This window comes from Nyctereutes procyonoides, unplaced genomic scaffold (assembly GCF_905146905.1).
Source record: "Nyctereutes procyonoides isolate TBG_1078 unplaced genomic scaffold, NYPRO_anot_genome, whole genome shotgun sequence".
Classification (NCBI taxonomy): Eukaryota; Metazoa; Chordata; class Mammalia; order Carnivora; family Canidae; genus Nyctereutes; species Nyctereutes procyonoides.
Window position 1 is genome coordinate 21,505,738 of NW_026575134.1, and position 24,395 is coordinate 21,530,132.

The 24,395-nt window shown below is 35.1% G+C and overlaps 1 protein-coding gene across 7 annotated transcripts in view; it reads right to left on the reverse strand.

The window, feature by feature from the left end:
- CACNA2D1 (calcium voltage-gated channel auxiliary subunit alpha2delta 1) overlaps nt 1-24,395 on the reverse strand; it is a 476,566-nt gene that overhangs the window by 220,558 nt on the left and 231,613 nt on the right. For all 7 annotated transcript variants that reach the window (XM_055300850.1, XM_055300848.1, XM_055300849.1 and 4 more), the window contains exon 4: nt 9,480-9,539. In XM_055300850.1, coding sequence (XP_055156825.1) covers nt 9,480-9,539 — 60 coding nt within the window. The remainder of the gene's footprint in view (nt 1-9,479; nt 9,540-24,395) is intronic.

The following is a 24,395-nucleotide window of genomic DNA, read 5'->3' on the forward strand; positions in this document are numbered from 1 at the left end:
CCCCAGTGATTCTCATAAGATCTCCAGGAGAACTGTCCATATGGTGGTGAAACATTATAAAAAGTCAAGCAGTTTTGGGAATGTAGCAATTTCATAATTTGGGGAATATAAGAATTAAATTAGCATTTAATATGTCCCATAGCACACAATCCTACAATTCCATGATAACTAACTTTCTATAATATTCAGCACTTACAAGCTCTATTTCTCAGATCAGTAAGTTTTTTGATGAAGCAAAAAAAGTATTTGTAACTGTTACGTTAAACCTGAATTCACATATAAAAACTTCACGTTTTTGTGCCACTAATTTGTTTTAAGATTTTTTAAATGTATTTATTCATGAGATACAGAGAAAGAGGTAGAGACATAAGCAGAGGGAGAAGTAGACTCCTCACAAGGAGCCCAATGCAGGACTCGATCCCCGGATCCCAGGATCACGCTCTGAGCCAAAGGCAGATGCTCTACTGCTGAGCCAACCAGGCATCCCTGTGCCATTAATTCTAACTAAAAGTAATATTTGTTTTTTTAACTTACTGTTACTTGTGCTGCCTTAATTTTATTGTTGGTGCTATCATAGCAGCAGCACAATGCTTTCAAAATTCAGGTTTGAGGCACCCACACTACAGTGTTCCAATATTTGGTTGCTTTATTGTTTAAAAAATTTAAAATTTGTTAGTCTTACTTAATCCTCAAAATGTCTGTGCCAGAAGGGTATGCAAAGCAATATCTTCCCTATCTTATAAAACTCTCTATTGATAAAGGCCCTATCATTCCATTTAATTGAAAGTCTAAAATCCTATTTAACTATGCATCTGAAATAAATTTGTGGATACCAAAGGGCAGTAGAGCAGACTCTGATTCAGAATTTGATGAACAATTTCAAGATTATTCTGTAGGATGGGGGCGTGGACAAAGACGGGTGTAAAGGAGATGAAGGGAAATTGGCACATGATGTATTTGAAATGATAGAATTTACACATGGATTATATGAGAGGTTATGGCAGAGAAAAAAATTAAAGATCACTCTTAAATTTTGGCTAAATTAACTGGGGAGAAGGGGGATATCATTTGAGATGGGATAATTAACAGATGATCAGGATACTAGAGGAGAAAGTCATGGAAACAGCAGTTCATCTGAGCATGTTAGTAACATGCAGGCAAGACATCTAACTACAGACTCCAATTGTTCAGTTAGATAAATGAGCACAGAGCACAGTAAAAAGACTTACGTAGAATTATGTTTAAATCCAATGAAATGGATGAGGTGTTCTGGGACAAAGTATGACATTAAAGACAGGAGGTCTCTGAAAACCCAAAATGCAGACAAGATTAGAGCCAATGTAAAGAAACAGGTACTCAACAAGAGAGTGAGAAGGAACAGATAGCGAGAAAACAGGAGAATGGGAGTAAGTGGGGTTTCCTGAAACCTAAGTACAGAAAGTGTTTGAACAAGAAGGAGCTATTAAGCGGTCCATTAAAATGATATAAACAGACCAAGTATGAAGGTAACGGAAGATGGCTATAAGACTGGATGACAAGGAGGTACACGTGATCTACATAGAACCATGGATGGAATGTGCACTCAGACTGGAGCGAGATGGGAGCAAAGGGGAATGGAAACATCATGAAGGTCTACATTTCTTCTGAGTTTGCAGTATAAGTGAGCAAACAAATAAGGTGCTGCTAAAAGAGGCAAGATATAGATGATAGATACATAGATACACAGATACAGATACATAGATATTTTTTAATGGTAGAAGATACTGGAGCAAGTTTGGATGTTCATGAAAATGTAAAAGGGAAAAATATATTGACAGTATGATGAATAAATCAATTAACATGCTGTTTTGGAAAGTTAGAAGATGACAAAAGGCATAAGCTTTAAAAAAATTGGCAGTTTTGCATGGATGGGGATAGCTTTTCATTCCCCAAAATCCCCATAACATTTTTCTCATATGTATTTGAATCCAATACTAATGTCTAGTTACATAATTTTTGAAATTTGTAGATAAATATTATCCAGTTTTTTTTCCATTTTGTTTTTAACCTCTCAGGTTTAAGTCTGAGAAATCTCAAAACTTTCTTCTACTTACATTTTTTTTTTTTTTACTCTCAACATTATCCAAACCCCTGTTTGAGTAGCTTTCCTACATTCTGGATGCCATAATATCCCTCCAGCTAAACCAGTATACTAAATCTTACGGTGGTTGACAGGGTTCAGGAAGAGAGAGAAATGGCAAGTGAATAATCAACAGTCATTAAATTTCAGTTAAGCAAGATAAATAAGCCCTGAAGACTTGCTATACACCGTACCTACAGTCAACAATACCGTATTGTATTACATTTTGTTAAGAGAGTAGATATCATGTTCTGTTCTTCCCACAACACATTAAAAACTCGATATTTGGTTTAATGGATTTTTGCATTAGCTTTTCTTTTTAAATGGTGCAAATATAATTTATCTAGGTTTTTAAAAACCCCTCCACAGTTAGGAAGGGAGTCATTCACCCTATTTCTGAAAAGGCACACTCTGAACAGAGCTTGGAACACGCCGCGTGACAGCCACCTGCGCAGAACCATATTTTTCCATTTGAGCAATGATGGCAAATAGAAAACAACAGCCATGGAGCTAGCAGATGCTCTCTAGACGAGGTGAACAGCCACCCAGGGACCTCTGTCAACCTGCTTGTGAACACGTGGACAAATCATGAGATTTCTAGAAAATATTTTCCTTGGTAGAGAGATAGGGCTGACAGGAGCACAGAGAGACAATTACTGAGCAACTAACAGAAATAATTATAGTGGTAGAGACTACAAAACTAAGGGTTTTTAGAAAAAGAAATGATATTCAAAAGGCTATTATTTTCTGAAAATTGTATTGCAAGGTAGTGGCAAAGACAAAATTTGAAACAGATTTGCATAATTCCAAGCCCAGTGTTCTGCAACTATGCCCTGGCTGTTGGCAAATATAATCAGACATAAAAAGTGCTGCTCAAATACATTTTTCATTATATCTCCAGTATAACTGACCATAATGTTTAGAGTAAAAAGAGGTATCTCAAAACTACAAGTAATTAATTTTTAATTTATAGTTTTAATTTGTATATATAGGCTACTGTGTGTTATGTGTTGCATACTAGACTACAATTTTCTTAGCAATGCATCAATCACAGTTCTTATCCCCAGAAGTTTACATTTTAGTGCTGAAAGTAGATAAAGGAAAATAATCTACTGAGTACATATTTGGAATAAATACTGGGAATGAGGGAATTATATAAAACAGACCACAAATCTAAGATTAGGGAAACAAAAGCAAGAGGAAATTGGAGACGGAGGGGGACACTTCTAGGCAGATACCATCAAAATGTCTGAAGATGAAGTAAAGAATAATGTCTTAGAGAAATGGCAAATAGTTCACTCTGTTTCACAGGCTCAGAAGTTTAGAATGATAATAGCTACTGGGGAGATGTTGCAACAGAACATTTAGGAACAGTAAGACTGGGCAGACAATGGAGTGCCATTGATGCCAAATAGAGAGTCACCGAAACTTTGTAAATAAGGAAATAAAATGGACAGAAGGTTAGAGAGCAAATCTTTGCAGACTATGGGTTATGTGTAAATTGGGGTGATGATTCATAATGCTTATACATTTTTCTTCACCTTTTTATTTCTTTCGTGGCTCAAAATTAATATAGTAAGCCACACCTTAAGGCAAATAATGGTGTCCAAAAATTTTAATAAAATGCTACTTAAGTTAGAGAGAGGTTAATGACATCACTAAGTTGGAAAACTCTCTTGTGACAGCTACAAGTTGGCACCAGCTGTGGCAGGAATCAACTCTAGCTTAAACATCAATGAGGATGATTCTGGGTGCTCTAGATGGCTGCAAGTTTCAGAACGATGGCACCAATTGCAGGAATCTCCCAATAATTTAGCAATGTTCCCATCAGCTCAAAGTTAGGACACTGTGGCAGCAGACTGGTCTGGAAAAATGCAGAGACCCACGATGTGCCTCCCCATTTCCTAAGTAAGCAATAGCTGTCCTTCGCAACTTCTCTCTCCCTTCCTGAGAGGGATGAAAAAGAAAGAAAAAACTTTATACAGCCATATTTAGATCTAAGTTTGCATTATCCCAAACATATTGTCATGATGTCTTACTTTAGGGGGTTCTACTGTACTATAGACCATGTGACCTTGGCTTTAACAGAAATAATAGAAAGTGAAGTTAGGAAGATTATTAGTAAATATTAAAATTATGAAAAATGAGGGTGCCTGGATGGCTCAGCCGGTTTAGGGTCTGACTTCAGTTCATGTCTGGACCCCTGGATATTGGCTCCTTGCTCAGTGCAGAGTCTGCTTCCCCCTCTCCTACCGCCCCGCCCTCCTGCTCATGCTCTCATTCGCTCTCTCACTCTCAAATGAATGAATAAAAAATATTTTTTTAAAGTATGAAAACTTAAACCAGTGTTAATTTATAGGTACTTAATGTATAAATATTAGCTTCTATTTTCAATAAAAGAAACAAAAGATAAGAGTTACCACCTCGAATAACTAACAAGTTAAAGCCCGTGGTTATTACTTTCAATTCTGCTCTATTATAGTGCTCTACCTATGGACATTCATATATATGCATAAACAAACAGAGTACAGCATCAGAAAGATGCTTCTTTGCTACAGAACTAGTTTCCCAGAATTTCCGGGGAAATCAGTTTTGCCCTGTAGCTCCTTTTCATCTAGCTTCACAATGAGAATAGATTGATAAGACTTAAAAGAAAGTAGGACTGAAAAATTGAAAGACATGTAGCAAAAACATTAAGATACGGTGTTTTTTTTCCAAAAGGGCAATTCAACCAAAGATAGAATATAAATAAATAAATAAACAAACAAACAAATCCATTCAGAGCCTAAAATCATTTTGGTAATCTACTAAGTTCATTCATTTATTCACTAATATAGCATGCCACTCCCCCAATTTTTATCCCTAAAATGTCAGCTCTTTCACATCCAGAACTTCTACCAATGCATAACTCAGAACAGTTTTTATCTTTATACAGTGTAACTGAAATAAATATAGTATTTTTTTACAGTTCACATATTCACAATTGTTTGTGCCTCAACCAACAGAAGTGATGCATTTCCATGGAATGAATAAGATAGATGAAATAATTAAATACATAACAGCAGTACCTATTAATTTGACTCCTATAAACATAAAACTTGTAAAGCAACATTGCAAAATACAATTTGAAAAAGTGATTTTTTAAAAATATATAAAAATAACACTAAATTAGGAGAACCAAGTTAGCATGATTGACACTCAGTAACGCTCAACTTCACTAGAAAAAATTTCACCTTCTAATTTAGTTTCTCTGTAAAGCTGAAGCTAAAAAAGGCTCCTCAAATGTTTTATTTACTGGCCAATTTCTAGACGTCTGTACTCAGTCTGCACAGTAACAAGCTGATGCTAATAAGCCATCCATAAAGATCCTACTTATTAAAATACAAATTAGGCACCCCTTATGTTTATACATGTGTAAGTACAATTAATATCTCAGGCTTAGTTGGAAACAAAATTGCTTAAGTTAACCAACCATTGCAATGTAATCAAATGAGATTTCAAACGCAATTGGAAAAGATCTGTTCGGTAGAAATAACAGCAATTATTGCATGCAGAACAATTAGTTTTCTAAGCTCTCTTTTTGCTTTTCCCACCTGCTCTTAATAATTTGTCCATCATAAGTGACAGGAAATGTCACCTTTAACACTGGTAAGTTGCGTGGAGACCTGAAAGGCAGCTGGTAGATCCGGTTTATTTACAAATATTGGTTTGAACTTGTAAATGCATGACCGCATAAATCTTAATCCATTTAGAGTGTCCACCCTGTGTTACCTCAATTGTAGATTCCGTTGGGAACTGAGGGCGCTGAGGGAGAGTGTGAATTACATGGGCCTTTCCTGGCTGCCAACATTTTTAGCATTTTAGTGCTTTGCCTTTTGTTCTTGCCTTTCCTGAGATTTCTCTACACTAAAGAATAGGAAATGTTAATCAGCATTTTACCTAAGTAATATTAATGAAATTTGCCTACTTATACTTGAGGGAAGAATCAGAATATTTTATCTTTGGGAAATGCTAACGTACCTTTTAGGAAATTATTTCTTTCTTCTAAACATCCTAGTGTTAAATTAGTAAAGGTTTCCCTAAAGAACTATCCGACTGATGCAAGTAGTTAAATATCTTAAAAGATAAAAGGATTATAATATTTAAAAAGACGACCTTTTGGAATATGGTAGCATTTACTTACAAATTAAACATTTTTAAGTACTGGTTAAAGTACTGATGTAATTTGCAATTATTTTGTGCGGTCTCCTAAAATAAAAGGAGATTCAATGTTGATATTTCTTGTTTCGAACCACAGATTTAAATTTGATTTGCTTTATGGCTTCAAAAGATTTGTTTATCTTTGCTGCATACTATGAATCGAAGCATCATCTGGTTTATTGGGGGGAGAAGGAAAAAGGAAAAAGTGCACCTTATTTTTGCAATATTTGAGTGTAGGCAATCTGCATTCACATTCTATTCTTCAAACAGAAAATAACTTATGGTATTTCAAAGGGCTCTTGAAATAGGAAGGACTATTGTCAAGACTAGGGATGGCTGGCACGGTAAGATAGGGAAAATATCAATTCTCAGTGTGCCAGCTGGGACAGATGCGTGTTCTGTGAACACCGCTTACAGTCCTTCCAGAAGGGTACTCAGGAAATGAGTTGACAGAGCTTTAAAGTGGACTAACTTGTTTTCCCTTTAACAATCTCTTTTGATGTCAATCAATATTTTCATAGGTCCTAAATAAATTGTGAGGTAATCTAGGGGGAAATTAAGAACAGAATTTGTTCAAGAATTCTCTCACACGCTGGTCACTGTTTGCTCAGAACTCCTAACACTTACTGAGAAAACCATTTACTTTCTATTTAACCACCTACAATTTAGTAATGGCTTCTGTGTCATTGTGGAGCCCGTTTGTCCTCTTGCCTGACTTATCCCTAGTGGGGCTACTGTTTGGGTACAGGCACTGAGAGAGTAGTAAATAACAGGGGTCACAATTCAGGGTAAATTTTTTTCACACTTTGACATCTGACAAATAAGAATACATCTTAAAATTGCTAATGCATCATAATTTAATTGGCTTCTTTTTTTTTCCTTTCTTGGCAATCCATATATGATAGGGTGCCTTACAAATGATGATGGCTCAGATACAGTAAAATATGGTAACAGCCATTACACATTGAGAGTTATTGTGTCATGTAGAATGGTTGCCCATTACTTCTGCAAGGAGAAATAAATCATGGCCAAAATGCTAATTTAGTGTTAATGACTTTACAATATCAAGGAGTTTACAGTATGTCTGGAAAAGGAACTCCTACAACCAGAAAGCGATCATATGATAATCAAATAAAACAGCACCAATGATATAAATGGCATTACTACATCCTTGCTTGCTACTTTATTCTTTACCACATTATTTCTCCTTAGGAAACTGAAAAAGACATATAACTAATAAATGACTATGAGAATTTTTGCCAAATTCCTTAAATGCAAAGAAAAGTTTACAAACAGCAATGGAATCTATATATTATGAAAGCTGATTCGTGTGAAGTTAAGGATTTTTTGAGTTCCAAGAATTACTCAAAATTTAAACTAAAACACCACCATCTGGTACTATCCCAACACTAAGTAGAATAGTTGGTCTGGCTGTATACCCGCTTTATCTTTACATTGCTTTTACTATGCCACCTCTGAGATGAGAAGCAAAGAGGAATTTCCATTTAATATTAATTAATCAGAAGGATATTTATTTGGGCATATTAGTTGGGCTCATTTTTGTCTATTTGAGAAACAACAACAAAAAAATTCAAGTTTGTTTTCCTTTCATCTAAAAGAAACTAACAACATTGTAAACCCAGTTCACTGCATGAGCTTACAGTCTGTCCTCTATACCCAAACTTATGTTTCTAAGTTAATCACCAATTCTTTTCTTTATACATTATGAATGACAAACTGATCTTTCCTAACCTAGCTATGATAAACAATTATGGACTAAGCCAGTATCTACATGACACCAACAACTCAGGCAATATGCCACTTTAGTAAAAGAATCAAATAGGTAATAGTCAAATACAGGCTCCAGCTGGCAGACTGACTACTGGTTTAAGAAATATAAATTTGTGGAAAAGATAGTAAAAATAAATAATATCAGAAGCATGAAGCAGGGAGGACTAACCATTATCATATATTATAAGTGAATGACATATGATGGAATGCATTTTCCTTTGATATACAATATAATCGTCCTTACACAAAGTAAAAGTGCTAATTCCTAAGCCTCAGTTTTGTGTTCTTTGAAGCACAACTCTCTTACCTTCAAATTTGAGACTTTTATTTTACAAAACATTCAAAACCAATTTAGTAGTACAATCAAGCTGTCACTTATACTCTAGATCTATTTTAAACATTCCCAAAATTAGTTATATGGAATTTTTCTATGATCAGAAACTAGAGATTTTTACTATAAATAAAAAAATATGTAAGATAAATATTTTAACTACTAAAATAGAGTAAACTTTTTCACTGTGCCCCTTACTGTAAGACTGACTGATTGATTGATACAACAGACTGAAAGACTGGATACACTGATTTATGTATGAACAGATATATGGATGGAAACACAGATACAGGGATAGAGAAAAGAAAATGGATGGACAGATTGATGGATAGATGGATGGAATGATGGACAGATAATTGAAGGATGGATAGATAGATGACAGAGAAATAGAAAAAATTCAGTATAAGGAGAATATCTGCTCTTTGTATAATTAGCTTAACAACTCTTAGGGTACAAGTTTATCAAAAATATATATGGAAAAGCTAGTATTAGCTGGAACTTCTAAAAGTAGGCCACAGTAAAAGAAAGATTGTTTCTAGCTAAAGTGGAGCAAATTAAAATTCAGAAAGTGTAATACATTCATTCTTACTTCGATCACATTTCCTACCACCAAGGTGACTGTAATATGCATATCACTTCTTACAAACCCAAAGTTGTTAAATGCAACATGTTTTTCAACTAGTGTATTCATAACATTTACAATGATGGTTCAGATATTATAATGTAATTCTATTTAAATGTAATTAATTTTACAAATAACCAATTATAGGAGAACATTTCAAAAGATTTGGGGTTTTTTTGGTTGTTTTTTTTTTTTTTTGAAGACTTATTTTAATATGGAACATAAGCAGGAACATTTTGACTAACTTGCTGGCCTGATTATCCAAAAGCACATTTTTTAAAGAAACAAAATATAGCCAAAATATAGAATTCTGGTCTTATAAAATCTTAAGATTGTATCATTAAAAAATGTTAATGTGATCATAACTATCAAGCACAGAATGTCACTAATTCAAATGGTTATAAAGGGGTCCTTACCGCAAAATCCTCTCTCCACTGGTGGGCTGCTTGAACCTTCTCTGCTTCCAAAGCCAAGCGCTGGAAAGGAAACATTATATCTTAGAATTAAAATGACCATGTGAATCTATACTTGAGAATACATAAAGAGCTGGGGTTTTCAAATCAATTATAAGGACATAAAAGGGAAATAAACTCCTTACTTATGATTCATAAATTCCCAATCATTTAGTAATCTAACCTACTAAAGTAGATATATGTGCATTTACTCTTAAGTAATATGAATAACCTACTATTCTTGAATACCCTGGTTTAACTACCTCTGTTGTCATCAGAGGATGTGGATACCTTGAGTGCTTTCTTTCAATGACTAATATTTCAGTTTCAGAGAAAGTTTTAATAAGCAGAGTATATTCATCTTGGTAGAAACATGTCTTTAGTGAATACCTTTATATATTTCTATATATGTAGAAAGGAAATGATATTGAAATGTCAATCAATATTTGCTAAGCACTATCCTAGGCACCTTCTTTTTTTTTTTTCCTAGGCACCTTCTTAATAGCATACTGGAGGTTGGTTGTTTTTTTACCAAAAGCCATACAAATGTAGTAATTTCCTTCTTGCTGAAGTACATTGGTTCTTTCAGAGATAATCTTTGATACTAAACTGTTACAATCTGCACATCTGAAAATGGCCTTATGTCATATTCACTCTTGTATGTTAATGTAGTTACAGATTTCTACACTGATTTTTCCATTAGAATTTTGAAAACGTTATTCTGTTAAGTTCAGTTGGAGATAAAATGTCTGTTGTCTGCTAATCACATTTTGTAAATAAATTCTATTTTTTTTTCTCTAATAGCTTTCAGAATTTTCTCTTTGAACCTCTCGGTATTACTCTCATGTTGTCTGTGTGATAAGCTTTTACATTTAGTGATGAAGAACACAGATCTGAAACCACACTGCCTGGGTTTAAATATCAACCCTAGCTGTGCAAACCTGGGGAAAGTTGAAACTCTTCTGTTTTCTCAGGCGAATAATGTCAAAGTAGGCCTCATGGATTATAGAGAGGATTAAACAAGGTATAAACTGTGAAGTGCTTAGAACAGTGCCTGGTAGACAGAATAATAGATGTTAGTTATCTAACTTAACTTAGATAATTATGATTCTATTTGCACTTTATGTATCTTGGAGAAGAAGATGGCTCAATACTGAGCAGCTGTGGCCTGCTCCCAACACAGCTATAAGTTAGTGGCAGAAACACAAAGGATGTAACAGTAATAGAATAAATATAAATATTAAACTCATTTTTAAGAGACGGGAATAATCAGGTTATGTTTCAGGAAAGTATAAACCTTGTAGTGGATTACTGGTTCATGTTTTGATCTCTCACTATGAACTATACTCCAGTGAGTGCTCTTCCAAAGTAAATCCAGACTGCACTAGATAACGGAAACATGTCTTCATGTCAGTTTTTACATTAGTTACTGAGTTCAATGCCCTGTTATTTAATACCATAATCTGTTCACTTACTAAACTATTAAGTAGGTATTACAGATCACTATAAAATACTGTCTAATATGAGATGTAAAGTTAAGAATTCCTGAACTGAATTTAAAAGAAAAATTCTCCAGTGTGTTCAACATGACAATGGTTTCAGTTTCTCAGCCACTAGGCAAACATAGATTAAAAGGAGAGCAGTAGGGGCACCTGGGTATCTCAGTCAGTTAAACATCCAATTCTTGCTTTCAACTCAGGTCACAATCTCAAGCCCCATGTCAGGCTCCCCACTGACTGTGGAGCCTGCTTAAGATTCTCTCTCTCCCTCTCCCTCCTCTCTTTCTCTCCTTCGCTATCAAAAAAAGATAAATAAATAAATAAATAAATAAATAAATAAATAAATAAATAAATAAAAAGAGCTAGTAAATGTTAGAAACTGGACCAGGGAGAGTAACCAAAAGATGCTCTCTATTCCTAACAAAAACAATAAGCTAACTATAGTTAAACCAAGGGAAAAGCATATGCCTTTCAGTAAGATTGCAACACAACATTTCTGAAAATTCAAATTCAGTGTGAAGATGTAGTAAAAGGTGCATAAAGTGGCAAATTAAGTAGAAATGGAAGTAACGTCTTTGTAGGAAAACTTTAGGATGAGAAGATAGAGAAAGAAAAGACAAAATAAGAAAATCAACAAGAAGGCATATTCTAGACAAAATTCAGAATCCAACTCTTCATTTTTAACAGTCAATACAAGACCAGCTAAAGGTTCATGCGTATACGAAAAATAATAAACTTAAGCATTTTGAGAATTTAAACAAAATACTGGGTAAAACATACATCAATTAAATAACGTTTTTGACTAAGAAATATTAGAACTCTAAAATGTCTTTATGTCTTGGAAAACGAATATTAAGGTTTTCCCTTGGACAACACACACAAGGAAGATGCCATCCCCACAAACAAAACACACTGGGGGACATTCTCACCCACAGAGGCATACATGCTTTTCAAAGCTCCAGCTCTAACTATCACGTTGTTCTCTACTCTGGAGAGCATGAGAAAGTACAACGTAATTGACCTGACCCAGAATCACTGGCTTATGATATGAACATAATCCATGTTTAATAAACCATAATGACAGTAATTATCACAGTTAATTATTTCTAGAAAAAAAAAAAAGAAAGGTTAAGAAGGGATGAACAATGGTAACAAACTTCCAGAAGAAAATTCTCCTAGGAAGAGAGTCCAAATCAGCTTTATTTCCTTATTGTCTATATCGATATCCGTATCTATCTATATGCAATTTTTTAAACCCTAATTTTATGAAGCAATGTCACTTACTGCAAGATTCTGAAATGGTTTTAGAAACTTAAAGACGTAGTTATATATAAGAAAAAAAATGTATACTTTAAAAGCTTGGTTTGAAGCTTAAAAAGTTGCTAAATTTTATAGCCCCAGCTTAGAAATCTATAAATACATAATCATGAAAATGCTCTATTATTGACTTCTTTGTTCATGCAAAAATTAATGAAATATTTTTTATGCAGTGAATTCATAATAAAGCAGAAGACTGAACTTTACACTTAACGAGGCTATCTTGGGGACGAACAGAAATAGTTGCTGATGGTGCTCTTCCTTGTGGCAAAAGACCAGCTAGCCACATCTTATAGAAAGTTGACATGTCTTTTGGACACTTCAAGTCCTTAATTAACTGCTATTCTGGTCAAGTGACATTTTATTTTTAAAGCCAATGATCTACTGTTAAATGCCATGGGCAAATTGTGTTAAAACTGATAACATTCCTACCTAATAAAATGTGAACATTTGCTCAGGATAGAACTATAGTTATGGCTAGAGTAGCCATAACTGGCTACATAAGTATATCCTGTAACAATAACTTAATTCAGAATAAGGAAAATGTGTTTTTTTCTTAATTTATGATACAGTTTAATCTATTATTAAACCTTAAAACCAAACCAAGTAAAGATACAAAAGACCCAACTCAGCATAAATACCTATGAGAGAAAATGGAAACTTAATTCTGTTCTTAAGATAAGCCAGATAAAAAAAAAGATAAAAAAAAAAGATAAGCCAGATAGATTCATTAAATGGCTTTATCATAAATGAAACAGCATACGTGTATATGAAAATTCTCTGGGCATAGAATGAGAAGTATACATACATACAATGTCATAGATGTATAAATAATGTATACATCCCTACCTACCTATTGGTTTGATCATTTAAAACAGAAAACCAACTCAAGACCAATTTGAGGGGAGCCCTGGGGGACTCAGAGGTTTAGCACCTGCCTTCGGCTCAGGGCATAATCCTGGAGTCCCAGGATCAAGTTCCCTGCGAGGAACCTGCTTCTCCCTCTGCCTGTGTCTCTGCCTCTCTCTCTGTCTGTGCCTCTCATAAATAAATAAATTAAATCTTAAAAAAAAAAAGACCAATTTGAAGACTCCCAAGTTTAACAAAATGGACTTGAACTTAAGTCTTCTAACTCTAAGGCCTGTGTTCATACTACAAGACCAATATTTAGTCTCCCTTAGACCCATTACAAATATTAACATCACCAGATATTCAGATAATATAGAAAGATATAACAGTATCAAAGCCAGAAACACTGGTGGAAAACTCAGGCTAACGGAAAATTCCCAGAAAATTTTTAGAAATCACTGAAAAGAAAAACAGCACAAAAAAAATCCTATGTCCACTGAGGAACTGTTTTTACACAGGTCTTGCCTTCAGATCCTGAGAGAATACTGCTAATCAGAGAAAAAGCTTTTGATATGCAGTGATCTGTAAGAAGAAGAGGAAGAAGAAACAGAAATAAGAATGGGAGAGGTTTATCAGAGCAGAGAAAGATCAGCTCCCTTGAAGGCCTATTCATTCCCCACCCTCACTTACTGTCATATCCTTATCTCTTCCACTAGCACCAATTTCTGTCAGGTGATATGAAAGTCTAATAAAAGCAATATAATTCTACAGTGTATACTGAAATAATTCTATCATTCTCCTTAACAATAATACCTAAATATATTTTCTCTTGGAAATAGACTATTTTCCCAACCCATATCCTATATGCTTCTTAGATTGCATGTTAATTGCATATCAAAAATAAAAGTTTCCTGAAACATTTAATTATAAAGAATTTTCTTTTAATAGCTTTGAAAGGAAACCTTCAGGGATCATCTGACCGTTCAGTTAGACTCCAATAATGTCGCTATTCATGTTAATACCAAGAATGGCTTAGAAACATCAGTCAAAGAAGCATCTCTAATCCAAAACAATTTCTTTGGCTAGCGTATGTCAAGATTCTTCTTTCTAATAAAGAGGCAACAGATATACACAATAGCCTAAGTAAAATATGCACGTTAATGTAATTAATGTACACATAGTTAACACCCAAGAAGGATTAACCATTTATTGTGTAATGCCCACGTTGACAATTTTTTAATTACTCTAATGAGTTTTGCTTTTTTTCACCGAATGTTCTTAACGTATCAAAAGAATCAGGATAATCTTTTGAATGATCTAACAATACCTTCTGAAAATAGAAGACTTGGGTGAATGAACAGAGAAGTACATTTTGAAGAAAAGTGTACAGGTTCAAGCAATTACTTTGGAGGTGTAAAATTATAATGGGCAACCCACTTTTCACTTAAACAGATCTGTTTTTCAGTCCTAGTGCTGCTATTCACTAATTAATGGGATTTTAGGCAATGGGCTTAACATTTTTCAGCATCTAAGAATAATATCTATCTTTACATTTTCTATTTGTATGCTAAATACCTAGCACATTATAAACTCAGTGGTTTGCTTCTTTTTGAATCTTGTAAATGGAACTTCATAGAACAGCCTGTTAGAACTATAATCACTGATGACCACTTCAACATGCATATATATGAGTGAGATGACTGTAAGCATCTTAATAGTCCCTACATTTCACTGATTTTGCCCTACATAAAAGCTCTTGCCTATAGGACCGCACAATAGTCCAAAAACAATTCAGGGAATATAGTGGTTTAATATAGCAGACAATAAAATTAGCTCAATTTTATTGTATTTTATTATTACCATAAACACAATGAGAAAAGAGAGCAGATCGTTAATGTTATGCTTTCTTGCCTTATTTCCTGAAATATTAAAAAAGGACAGTGAGGTGTAACATTTCTTTAGCATTCTTCATTCTAGTGAGAAATTGTGAAGACTTCAAGTAGACAACACCTGACTTCTGTATCTAATATAGTGTTGCATCTAAAAGGTTAAAAAAAAAAAAGTACTCTTCCCTTTCCAATATCCTTAACTGAATGAGAAACAATGTGGTGTTTCTTTGATTCACATAAAACAATGCATAAATAATTGTTATTTAAATTTACATAAATATATATGCCCAGCAGAATTCTATCAAAACCTTTCAGGCAACTTGCTATATCCTAGTGAACCATGATACCACTATGAAAATCTTAACATGGAGAAACTGCTTTATATGTGTTTTTTAAATCACATCTATCTTACTTACATATTACTTAAAAACATTTCTATAAAGAAACATTGGTATTTTGAAAAAGATCTATTGGCTAATGAAGTCAGGCTGGAAAGTGGGATTTGATATTAAAAGGTTATTAAATTTGAATAGGCTAACCAGGACGAGTTAAATATGGCACCTTTCAACACTTGGTAACTGTGATCACTACATAAATATAGAGTGTGTTTACTTGTATTCAATAAATATTTACTAAATACTTGCTATATGGAAGTGTCAAGGGAGTAAAAGTATAGCACACAGTCCCTGCTTCTTAAAGGTATTTATATACACCCACATATTATATATTATAAAACTAGCACATACACACACATACCCACAAACACACACAAACACATCATGTGATCAATGTTTCGCAGATGCTTTCCTAACGGTTAAAATATACATGCTTTGTTTATTTTACTTTATTTCAGTGGAATTTGCCACATGAAGAACAAATTTTTTAAAGTACTGGTTTTATCAAAAATGGAAATACCTCAAAATTAAGTAATAGGAAAGATTCTAAAAAGTGTGTATTGCTGGCCAATGACACTTTTTAGCGACAGGTCTTTTTATTTGTTTGATCTGGGGGGAGACTAAAAATATTGAAAACCATAGAAAAAAATAGTCTGAAATCCATTAGTCAGAATTCATCTTTATCTTTTTTGAGTGTGTATCCTTTGAAATTTTTCATATACAAACTGAAAATTACAAGTAACCTTGAAGTTCTCCTCACTCACCTCCCGTGACCAATTGCCCTACTCAGAGCAATCCCTATAATGAATTGGTCTGTATCCCTGGCATTGTTCAGCATGTATTTTTTTTAATAATGTAAATGTGATCTGATGTTGACACTGTCGATTCTTCTTTCTAATTAATACATGTGTGCAGATTGAATGCCAAAGAGAAACTCCACCTGCTTCAAGGGGGTAGGGTGGGGAGAAACCCTTTACCCTTGCAAGGGATGCTTTACACTGAAAATGAGAACCAATTAATGCCAATGAGTTTTGAGAAATGGTTTGCTAAGAGTTTTAGAAAGTAAAGATAATGTCTAGAAGAGAGAACAATGTTCAGGGAAACAAAGCTGAAACTATTTCTAAGACCACGTTTTAGAACCAAAACTCTGTGCATTTAATGAATCTTCATGATCAGAACACATTTATTCCTTCTCTCCACCAAGGGACCATCATTCCTTCCACACAAGAATTATGTATGCATTTTGAAAGAACCCAAATAAACACTCAAGCAAAACTACTTATCCAGAGATGTCGACTCCCTGTCACTATGGAGCTATGGGTTACTAAGCCCACGTTTACAAAGATAACTAACCACTGTTTTTATGTTTTACTTGTGCTTGCTTAAAATACGCTTTTGCAGACTTTCTGCTTTTGTTTAATGACATGAAACATGAGCACATAATTATAATCATTATCTTTCTTTTTCTCAACCTCACTTTTGTTTTTCTACCAGAGCAATCTCAAAGACACACAAAAAAAATATTTTTAATAAAACTCTATTTTAATTTAGAAAAATATATCCAATGACTTAAAAAATTCCAACAGACCCTGGTAAAATATCTTAGCACAAGCCCATCCATTTGAGATTATGGAGGAGGAAAAAAAGGAGTTTATCAGCTCGAGTATTGTTTATTAAGAGAAACAGAACAGGTTACATAATATGTGACTTTTAATACATACTTCGATTAAAATTATTCATAAAGTATATAGTCTTGTTATTTATACCTATTCAAATAATTTAAGACTTCCGTAAATATTGGAATTATGACATAAAGGAATTATGAAAATTAATAGTAAAACGTTACTTTGCAATTATATTAAGCCAAATCCCATACAAATCTTATACTGCCTAAGATGCAAGTAAGGCTACAGATTAATTCTTTTTTGATAGCCTATCATTTTCTTACAATTGATTTGATTTCAGGTTATGTAAAATAAAAGTTTCATAATACAAACACTATTTCTCTTCCAGGCTCAAGCTTCAAGGGAATATAATGTATGCAAAACATATAAATAAAAGCTGTTGAAATCAAGCCAGTCATCATTTATTCTTCTATTAGTGGGTCCAGTGAAAAATAAATCTTTTGGAGCATGCCTTCTGGATCATGTTGTATAGATTTCAGTCTGGATGTGCCATATTCAGAAAATGCCTTTGAAATTAACCACAAAGCTTCAAGTCTAATCTTTGGAGATGTAATTAGCTCCAAATAAATTGGCAGACTCTTGGAATACAGAAGCCAGGGTAAAGGAGATGTCATCTGGTAAGAACAGCAAAACTCCTTTTAGTTGTCATGAAAGTAAATAAGATACAACTGGTAATTGTCATTACCTTTCTTTTCTTTGGCTCTATAGCACAAAACAATAAAATAAAAAGGTTGTCCAATTGAATTGATTTCTTTTTTAAAAGATTTTATTTATTTATTCATGAGAGACACACAGAGAGAGGCGGAGACACAGGCAGAGGGAGAAGCAGGCTCCACGCAGGGAGCCTGATGTGGGACTCGACCCCGGGACCCCAGGATCACACCCTGGGCCAAAGGGAGGTGCTCAATCGCTGAGCCACCCAGGCGTCCCAAATGAATTATTTTTCTATATCAGCTCTACACACTGACACCAGCAAAGAATCACCAGATGAGCTTGTTCAACACACCCCATACAAACCCACTCAATCCCACTGCCATCCAAAGATTCTGATTTCTATACCTGGTGTCATTACCAGAAATCTCCATGTTTAATATAGTCCATCCACCTTTTCCTGGGACTAAATAAACCTTGCAAACCAGCCTCTAGCAGGTAACATTTTTAGCTACATTAGACATATGGATTTAATTACTCTTGGAGAAATCCTGTTCGAAATAGAGGAGCATTTTAATGAAATCAACAAAAATAACCCACTGCCCTTGATTAGTGCCACACAATGCTGTACTCGTCCTCCCTCGCCTCAACAGCCCGGAAATGTGAGTTCATTAGGTGTCAGATACAGCTCTTTCACATCTGTACACCTCCAACATCTCACACAATGTGTAGCAGGAGGAGACATTCATTTGAATGTGTATGAAAATATGGAAATAATCATTTCCAGTATTTTTGAGATTTTATCTCAGTTGCAACAAGACTTATAACTAGGTTCACTAAATTATCATCATTCATTATCATGATACGTTGAGAGGCCACAAAAATTGTCTTCCTATTTGACAAGCATCTTGCTGGACAAATTCATCACTACCTAATTCTCAAAAATTGCTGAATTAATTCATCATCACCTAGTCCTTAAAAATATTAGAATTTGGCTGTGGATGTGGCAGGGATCCAGGGCAATCCATGGGATCCTAGAATGCCTTATTCTCTAAATGTTGAACACCAATATAGCTTAAGAAACCCAGGAAAGAATCAGTGTGGAGAAGGAAGAGAATCAGTGTTCCAGAGGGAAAGAAAACAGCAGCAAGACAGTTTCTAAAACTAGTCTAGCCCTATTCCTGCTGATAATCTGTTCCAGGGTCCCACACAGTTACAATAACAAACTACTGCCATGAGGAAATCAGATACTCAGGTAATACATCTCCTCAGGTGAGAACTGAATTCTTTGGAATACACCATGTTAACACTTTACCTACCAACAAATTGCCTACAAATCTATCAAATACCAAATTAAAATTGTCCTAATTTGCTTGTTTTACTTCCCTATGTGACCTCATAATTGCACACACATCTACATTTGCTTTTTACTACTGACAACAGAAGAGCACAGTATAGTGAAATTAGCTCTAGCACTTGTTACGCATGTGACCAGCACTAACTTAAATAATACCTTTTACCTCAATTTTCTAAACTATAAAACGATGATTGTATTGTAAGGGTGACTGTAAGGTCCTCAACAAATGGAAGCTACAACATATTAAAAAGTGAGGTACATGGGATCCCTGGGCGGCTCAGCAGTTGAGTGCCTCCCTTCGGCCCAGGGCCTGACCCTGGAGACCTGGGATCGTGTCCCGCATCAGGCTCCCTGCATGGAGCCTGCTTCTCCCTCTGCCTGTGTCTCTGCCTCTCTCTCTCTCTCTCTCTCTCTCTCTCTCTCTCTCTCTCTCTGTGTGTCTCTCATTAATAAATAAATAAAATCTAAAAAAAAAAAAGGTACAAAGAAGTGACTAAAATTATAAAGTTAATAAGCTGAAAATCTTGAAGCTGTTATCGGCAAGAAACATTATACACATTTGGCTACTTCAGGGTGAAAAATCCATCTTAAATTCTCTCTGTAATAAAGTCATCAACAAGGAAGACAGAGGAGAGCCTCCCTGCAGGGTGGGAAACAGATCTGCTTGTTGCTCAGCTTTGCTGGTGGGCTCCCTTTGGGAGATGAGGGTCCCAAGCCAGGGCTTCTCAGCTGTAGAACAGCCCAGTGCACCCGGGCTACTGAGCACCCCCCCACCACTGAAGGACCAGGCGAAACTCGTTGTCAACCAGCAGCCCACACAGTCCGCTGTGCTGGAGCCATCCAGCCACGGGGTCGGCCCCGAGGAGTCTGAATTCCTGAATTTGTGGCCAGCTGGCGTGAGCTTGCAGAAGAGTGAAAATCTCCGAGCTTCAGCATTTCTCGCCCCGCCACCTCGGGTTGAGCCGCTTCCACAGTAATGGTCACTGATCCACCTGCATACCTTGCACTCAATGCACTGGCATTTAAACGATGTCATGTTTATTTTATCCTCCGGGCTTAAGCTAAGCATGCATCTTTGCCCTGCCTCAGAGTCTTGGTGTCTCTAAAACTGTGCTTCTCAAAGTGACCCCACACCGACGGGGCAACATCACCTGGGAACTGATTCGATGAGCAAAGTCTTGGTTCCCATCCTAGGCCTATGGAATTAGAAGCTTGTGGGGCAGTCCCGGCAATCAAGGGTACGACAAGATCTCCTGGTGATTCCACTGGAGACTCAAGTTTGAGAAGCACTGCCCTAAAATAAAAATCCACAGCCTTGTTCAAGCACAAGTTGCTGTGATCTTAACATCAAGCTCTTACAGCTGTGAGACAGAAAACAACGATTTGCTCTTAACTCCCTTTTTTGACAAATAAACCTGGTGAATCAGACTTAGTGGAGATGACCAGGTGAAGCAGAAGTCCCTGAGTGGATTGGTTTCTATTCAGAAGGTTAATCATGATTTAGAGTCTGACCAAAGCTTATAAACTTTGAGACAATTAACATTAACTTCAAAACAGTTAAAATAATAAGAAAAATCGGGGATCCCAGGATGGCTCAGTGGTTTGGCGCCTGCCTTTGGCCCAAGGCGTGATGCTGGAGACTGGGGATCAAGTCCCACGTCGGGGGAGTGTCTGCCTCTGTCTCTGCCTGCCTCTCTCTCTGTCTTTCATGAATGAATAAATTTTAAAAAATCTTTAAAAAAAGGAAAATCGTATTTGCCTTTTTGACAAAACAAACGCAAAATGTTACAAATGCAATATTAAATGTATATTGAAACTGTAGAAATGTTATCGAATCCTCAAGAAAACGTCCTAAAAATAACTGGCATTGATAATATTGCATTTTATAACTTTTTAAAATTTTATCTTTTTATATTTCTTCTTTGAAATATATTATTGAAACATACTACTCTAAATTATAGCCTTTATAATTCCTTTCTTCCTTCCCTCCTTCCTTCCTTCCACTCTTGAATACAGGACACTATGAGAGCTCAAACTTGCTTAGTTCTTGGGAGCCCACCACTTAAATCTACAGGCACTTGTGTAGGTTGCAGGGTTTCATTTTGTTTTCAATAGGTTAATTGTCAAATAAAGCATAAGGCACAAAATTTCATACAAGGAAGAAAGGGGAAAATTACCATAATAAGAAAATACTCAAATCTTTGTAGGAACCAGGTAATACAAAAGAACTGATATAAAAGAGCAACCACTTAAAAGAAGGAAGAAGGGGTGCCTGGTTGGCTCAATCAATGGAGCATGCAACAACTGATCTCATGGTTTCAAGTCCTATGACAGGGGTAGAGATGACTTAAAAAAAATCAAATAAATAAATAGATAGGGAAAGATATGGAAAGGCCACTTTTCACGGTCAGATGGTTTGTGCGAGGGAGGCTCCACCTTCCTTTAAATCTACAAATTTATCAAAGTTCATGTTGATGACATTAGTTTATGAAAATACCAAAAATACAACTTAATTCAAAATGATGCAAATTGATGTAATAAAAAGTGTATACCAGATGAAAAGTGTCCTTGAAAATTATTTTTTGGTACTTTATTTCTACCTTTTCTTGTTTGTTTTTAAGGAAAAAAACAGAAAGTGAATCTAAAGACTTTAGTCCTTCAAAGACCATAACTAGAGGCAAGAATATAAATAAATACATACATCAAAAACCCATATATTTATGATTTACCATTAGTTTCATATACTCATACATATAAGTTTATATATGTAATAAAGTAGGAAAAAAAAAGATTAACAGGAAGGGCAGATAAAAAAGTTTACCAAATTAGAGCACCTGGGTGGCTCAGTTGGTTAAGCATCCGACTTTTGCTTTGGGCCCAAATGATAATCTTAGGGTCATAAAATAGATCCTCAGGGTGGGCGCCACACTGCACATGGAGCCTGCTGAAGATTTTCCCTTCCCCTCCCTTCAACTCCTCCCGTCTACCTGCGTGTGCATGTGCATGCACGCTCTCTCTCTCTCTCTGTCTCTCTTTAAAAAAAAAAAAAATTACAAAATTTATTTTGCTATCTTATAGTGGAAACTAACTTAAAAAGGTTTATCCTCTTAGTAAAGGATCATTTCTTTTTGCATATATAATTTACTTTTCAACATAACCCCTCAAGTGTTTACCACTATATTTCCCTTGTCCTAGTTTAGGAGTTTTGAAACAGTTTGATTTATTAACTTCCCAAATCAACTCACAGATAGACACCCACTACCTTCGACTGCCCCCGAACTGCTCTTAGAAGAGGTAACGACCAGGGCAGCTATCACACATACATTTTAATTACCAGTGAATGCAATAACATCTTAGTATTAGGTAGTAACAAAAAATATGACACAAGTGCCCCTTCAGCTAGTCTGGATATCATGCTGAAATTAGTTTTCATTTCCAATTAAAATCTTCTGCAAGGCTTGTTCAAAAAGAATTCAGGAAGCCATAAAACATGTACTGATTTTGAAAATATGGGACAAGTGACTTAATTTCTCTGCATTTATGTCTTTCATCTGCAAAACAGAAATAATAATACCCATTTCACAGAATTGTTTTAAGGATTTCACGATTTTGCAAAGGCAAATACAGCAGTGACATCTTTGTCAACATTAGCTATTATGAATCATCAGGAAGGGGAAAAAGGAGGAGTTCCTTTATTTTACTGAAGGTTATAATCAAACAGGTGTGCATCACTATGGCCTAAGTATACTGCAGTGCACCCCAGATCCTGTCAGATTAGATCTCCCTCAGCCACCTTCCATCCTTTTAATTTTACCATAATCATTTGCTAGCCCCAGCTCTCCTCTTCTGTTAACCCTCCCTTTGATTCATATTATATCAAAGGAGATCTGTTGCCTTTACCTCAAGCTATGCTTTGACGGATTGTAAACAATTTACCATTCCGGCCATGTTATCTTAATTTCTTTTCACTTTTAAATAATTTATCTTTGAGTTTAATTAATTCTCACAGGCTTCCAAATTGGTGAGTGGGTGGGCTTTTAAAAATGTGATCTTAGACAGTAGGCAAATTTTGTTTTGCTAATGTTGCTATGGAAACTCTCCCCTTTCTTTCATTTTTGTTAATACACTGGAAGTGAATATATCACATTCTGTTGTGGATAAAAGTGTGTACCATGTGCTCCTTCCTCACTTGTATAATTTTTCCTCCTAGGACTTGGAAAATCACTATGATGTGTAAATCAGTCAATCACATTGGTAAATACTCAATTTACTAGATTGTTAAATATCAGAAATATCATCCATGACAAATCTTAAAAAAAAAAAAAAATGCCATTCCTGATTCCTCCTTTTCTAGAGAAGAATGTGCTTTAAAATATTCAGTAGTTCTTTAGGTTTTCACTTTTATTTGAGTTCTATTGTTATTATTTCTCCATGTTCTCAAGTGAGTTTTTAATGATCTCAGTAAAAAGCTTCCAGTAACTTACATTATCAAAATTCTCCTAATAATTTGCACAATTATTCTATAATTTTCTGCTCATATTTCTTAGACATGAACTTCCAAGAAGTGACAAAATTTTAAACTCTTGGCTGTCAAGTGGAAAGCTCAAGGTTTCTTTTTTCTTTCTGGGAAAAATTAAAATTGGATATTCATTATACAATGCCCATATGTCATCAAGAATAATGATGGTTAAGATGTGTGTCACTTGTACAATTCATAAAATTCCTTTTAAAGACTGCATCTCCATTGAATATCATACTGAGATCTAAATTACAGTAAGGGATAATATCTTTTCAGTGCTTATTCTTTGTCAACCACCTTAGAGGAATTATTCCATCTCTTTCTCAAACTTAGTAAATGCTGCTTTTACAGAAGAGTAAACAAACTTCTAAGAGCCAGAAATGAAGGTCAACTTAAATTCCCTAAAATCTGTTCACCCGTTTGTAAATGAAGCTAATGATAATATCTTCCAAGGAAAGATAGATGGCATAATTAAAAAAAAAAAAGTGCTTGGCAAAGAGAAAGTGGTGGAGGAGTAGGCATTTGAATACGACTACCTGGGACGCCTAGATGGCTCATCAGTTGAGCGTCTGCCTTCAGCTCAGCGCATGACGCTGGGGTCCCGGGATAGAGTCCCACATCATGGAGCCTGCTTCTCCCTCTGCCTGTGTCTCTGCCTTTCTCTCTGTCTCTCATGAATAAATAAATAAAATCTTTAAAAAAAGAAATGAATACGGCTA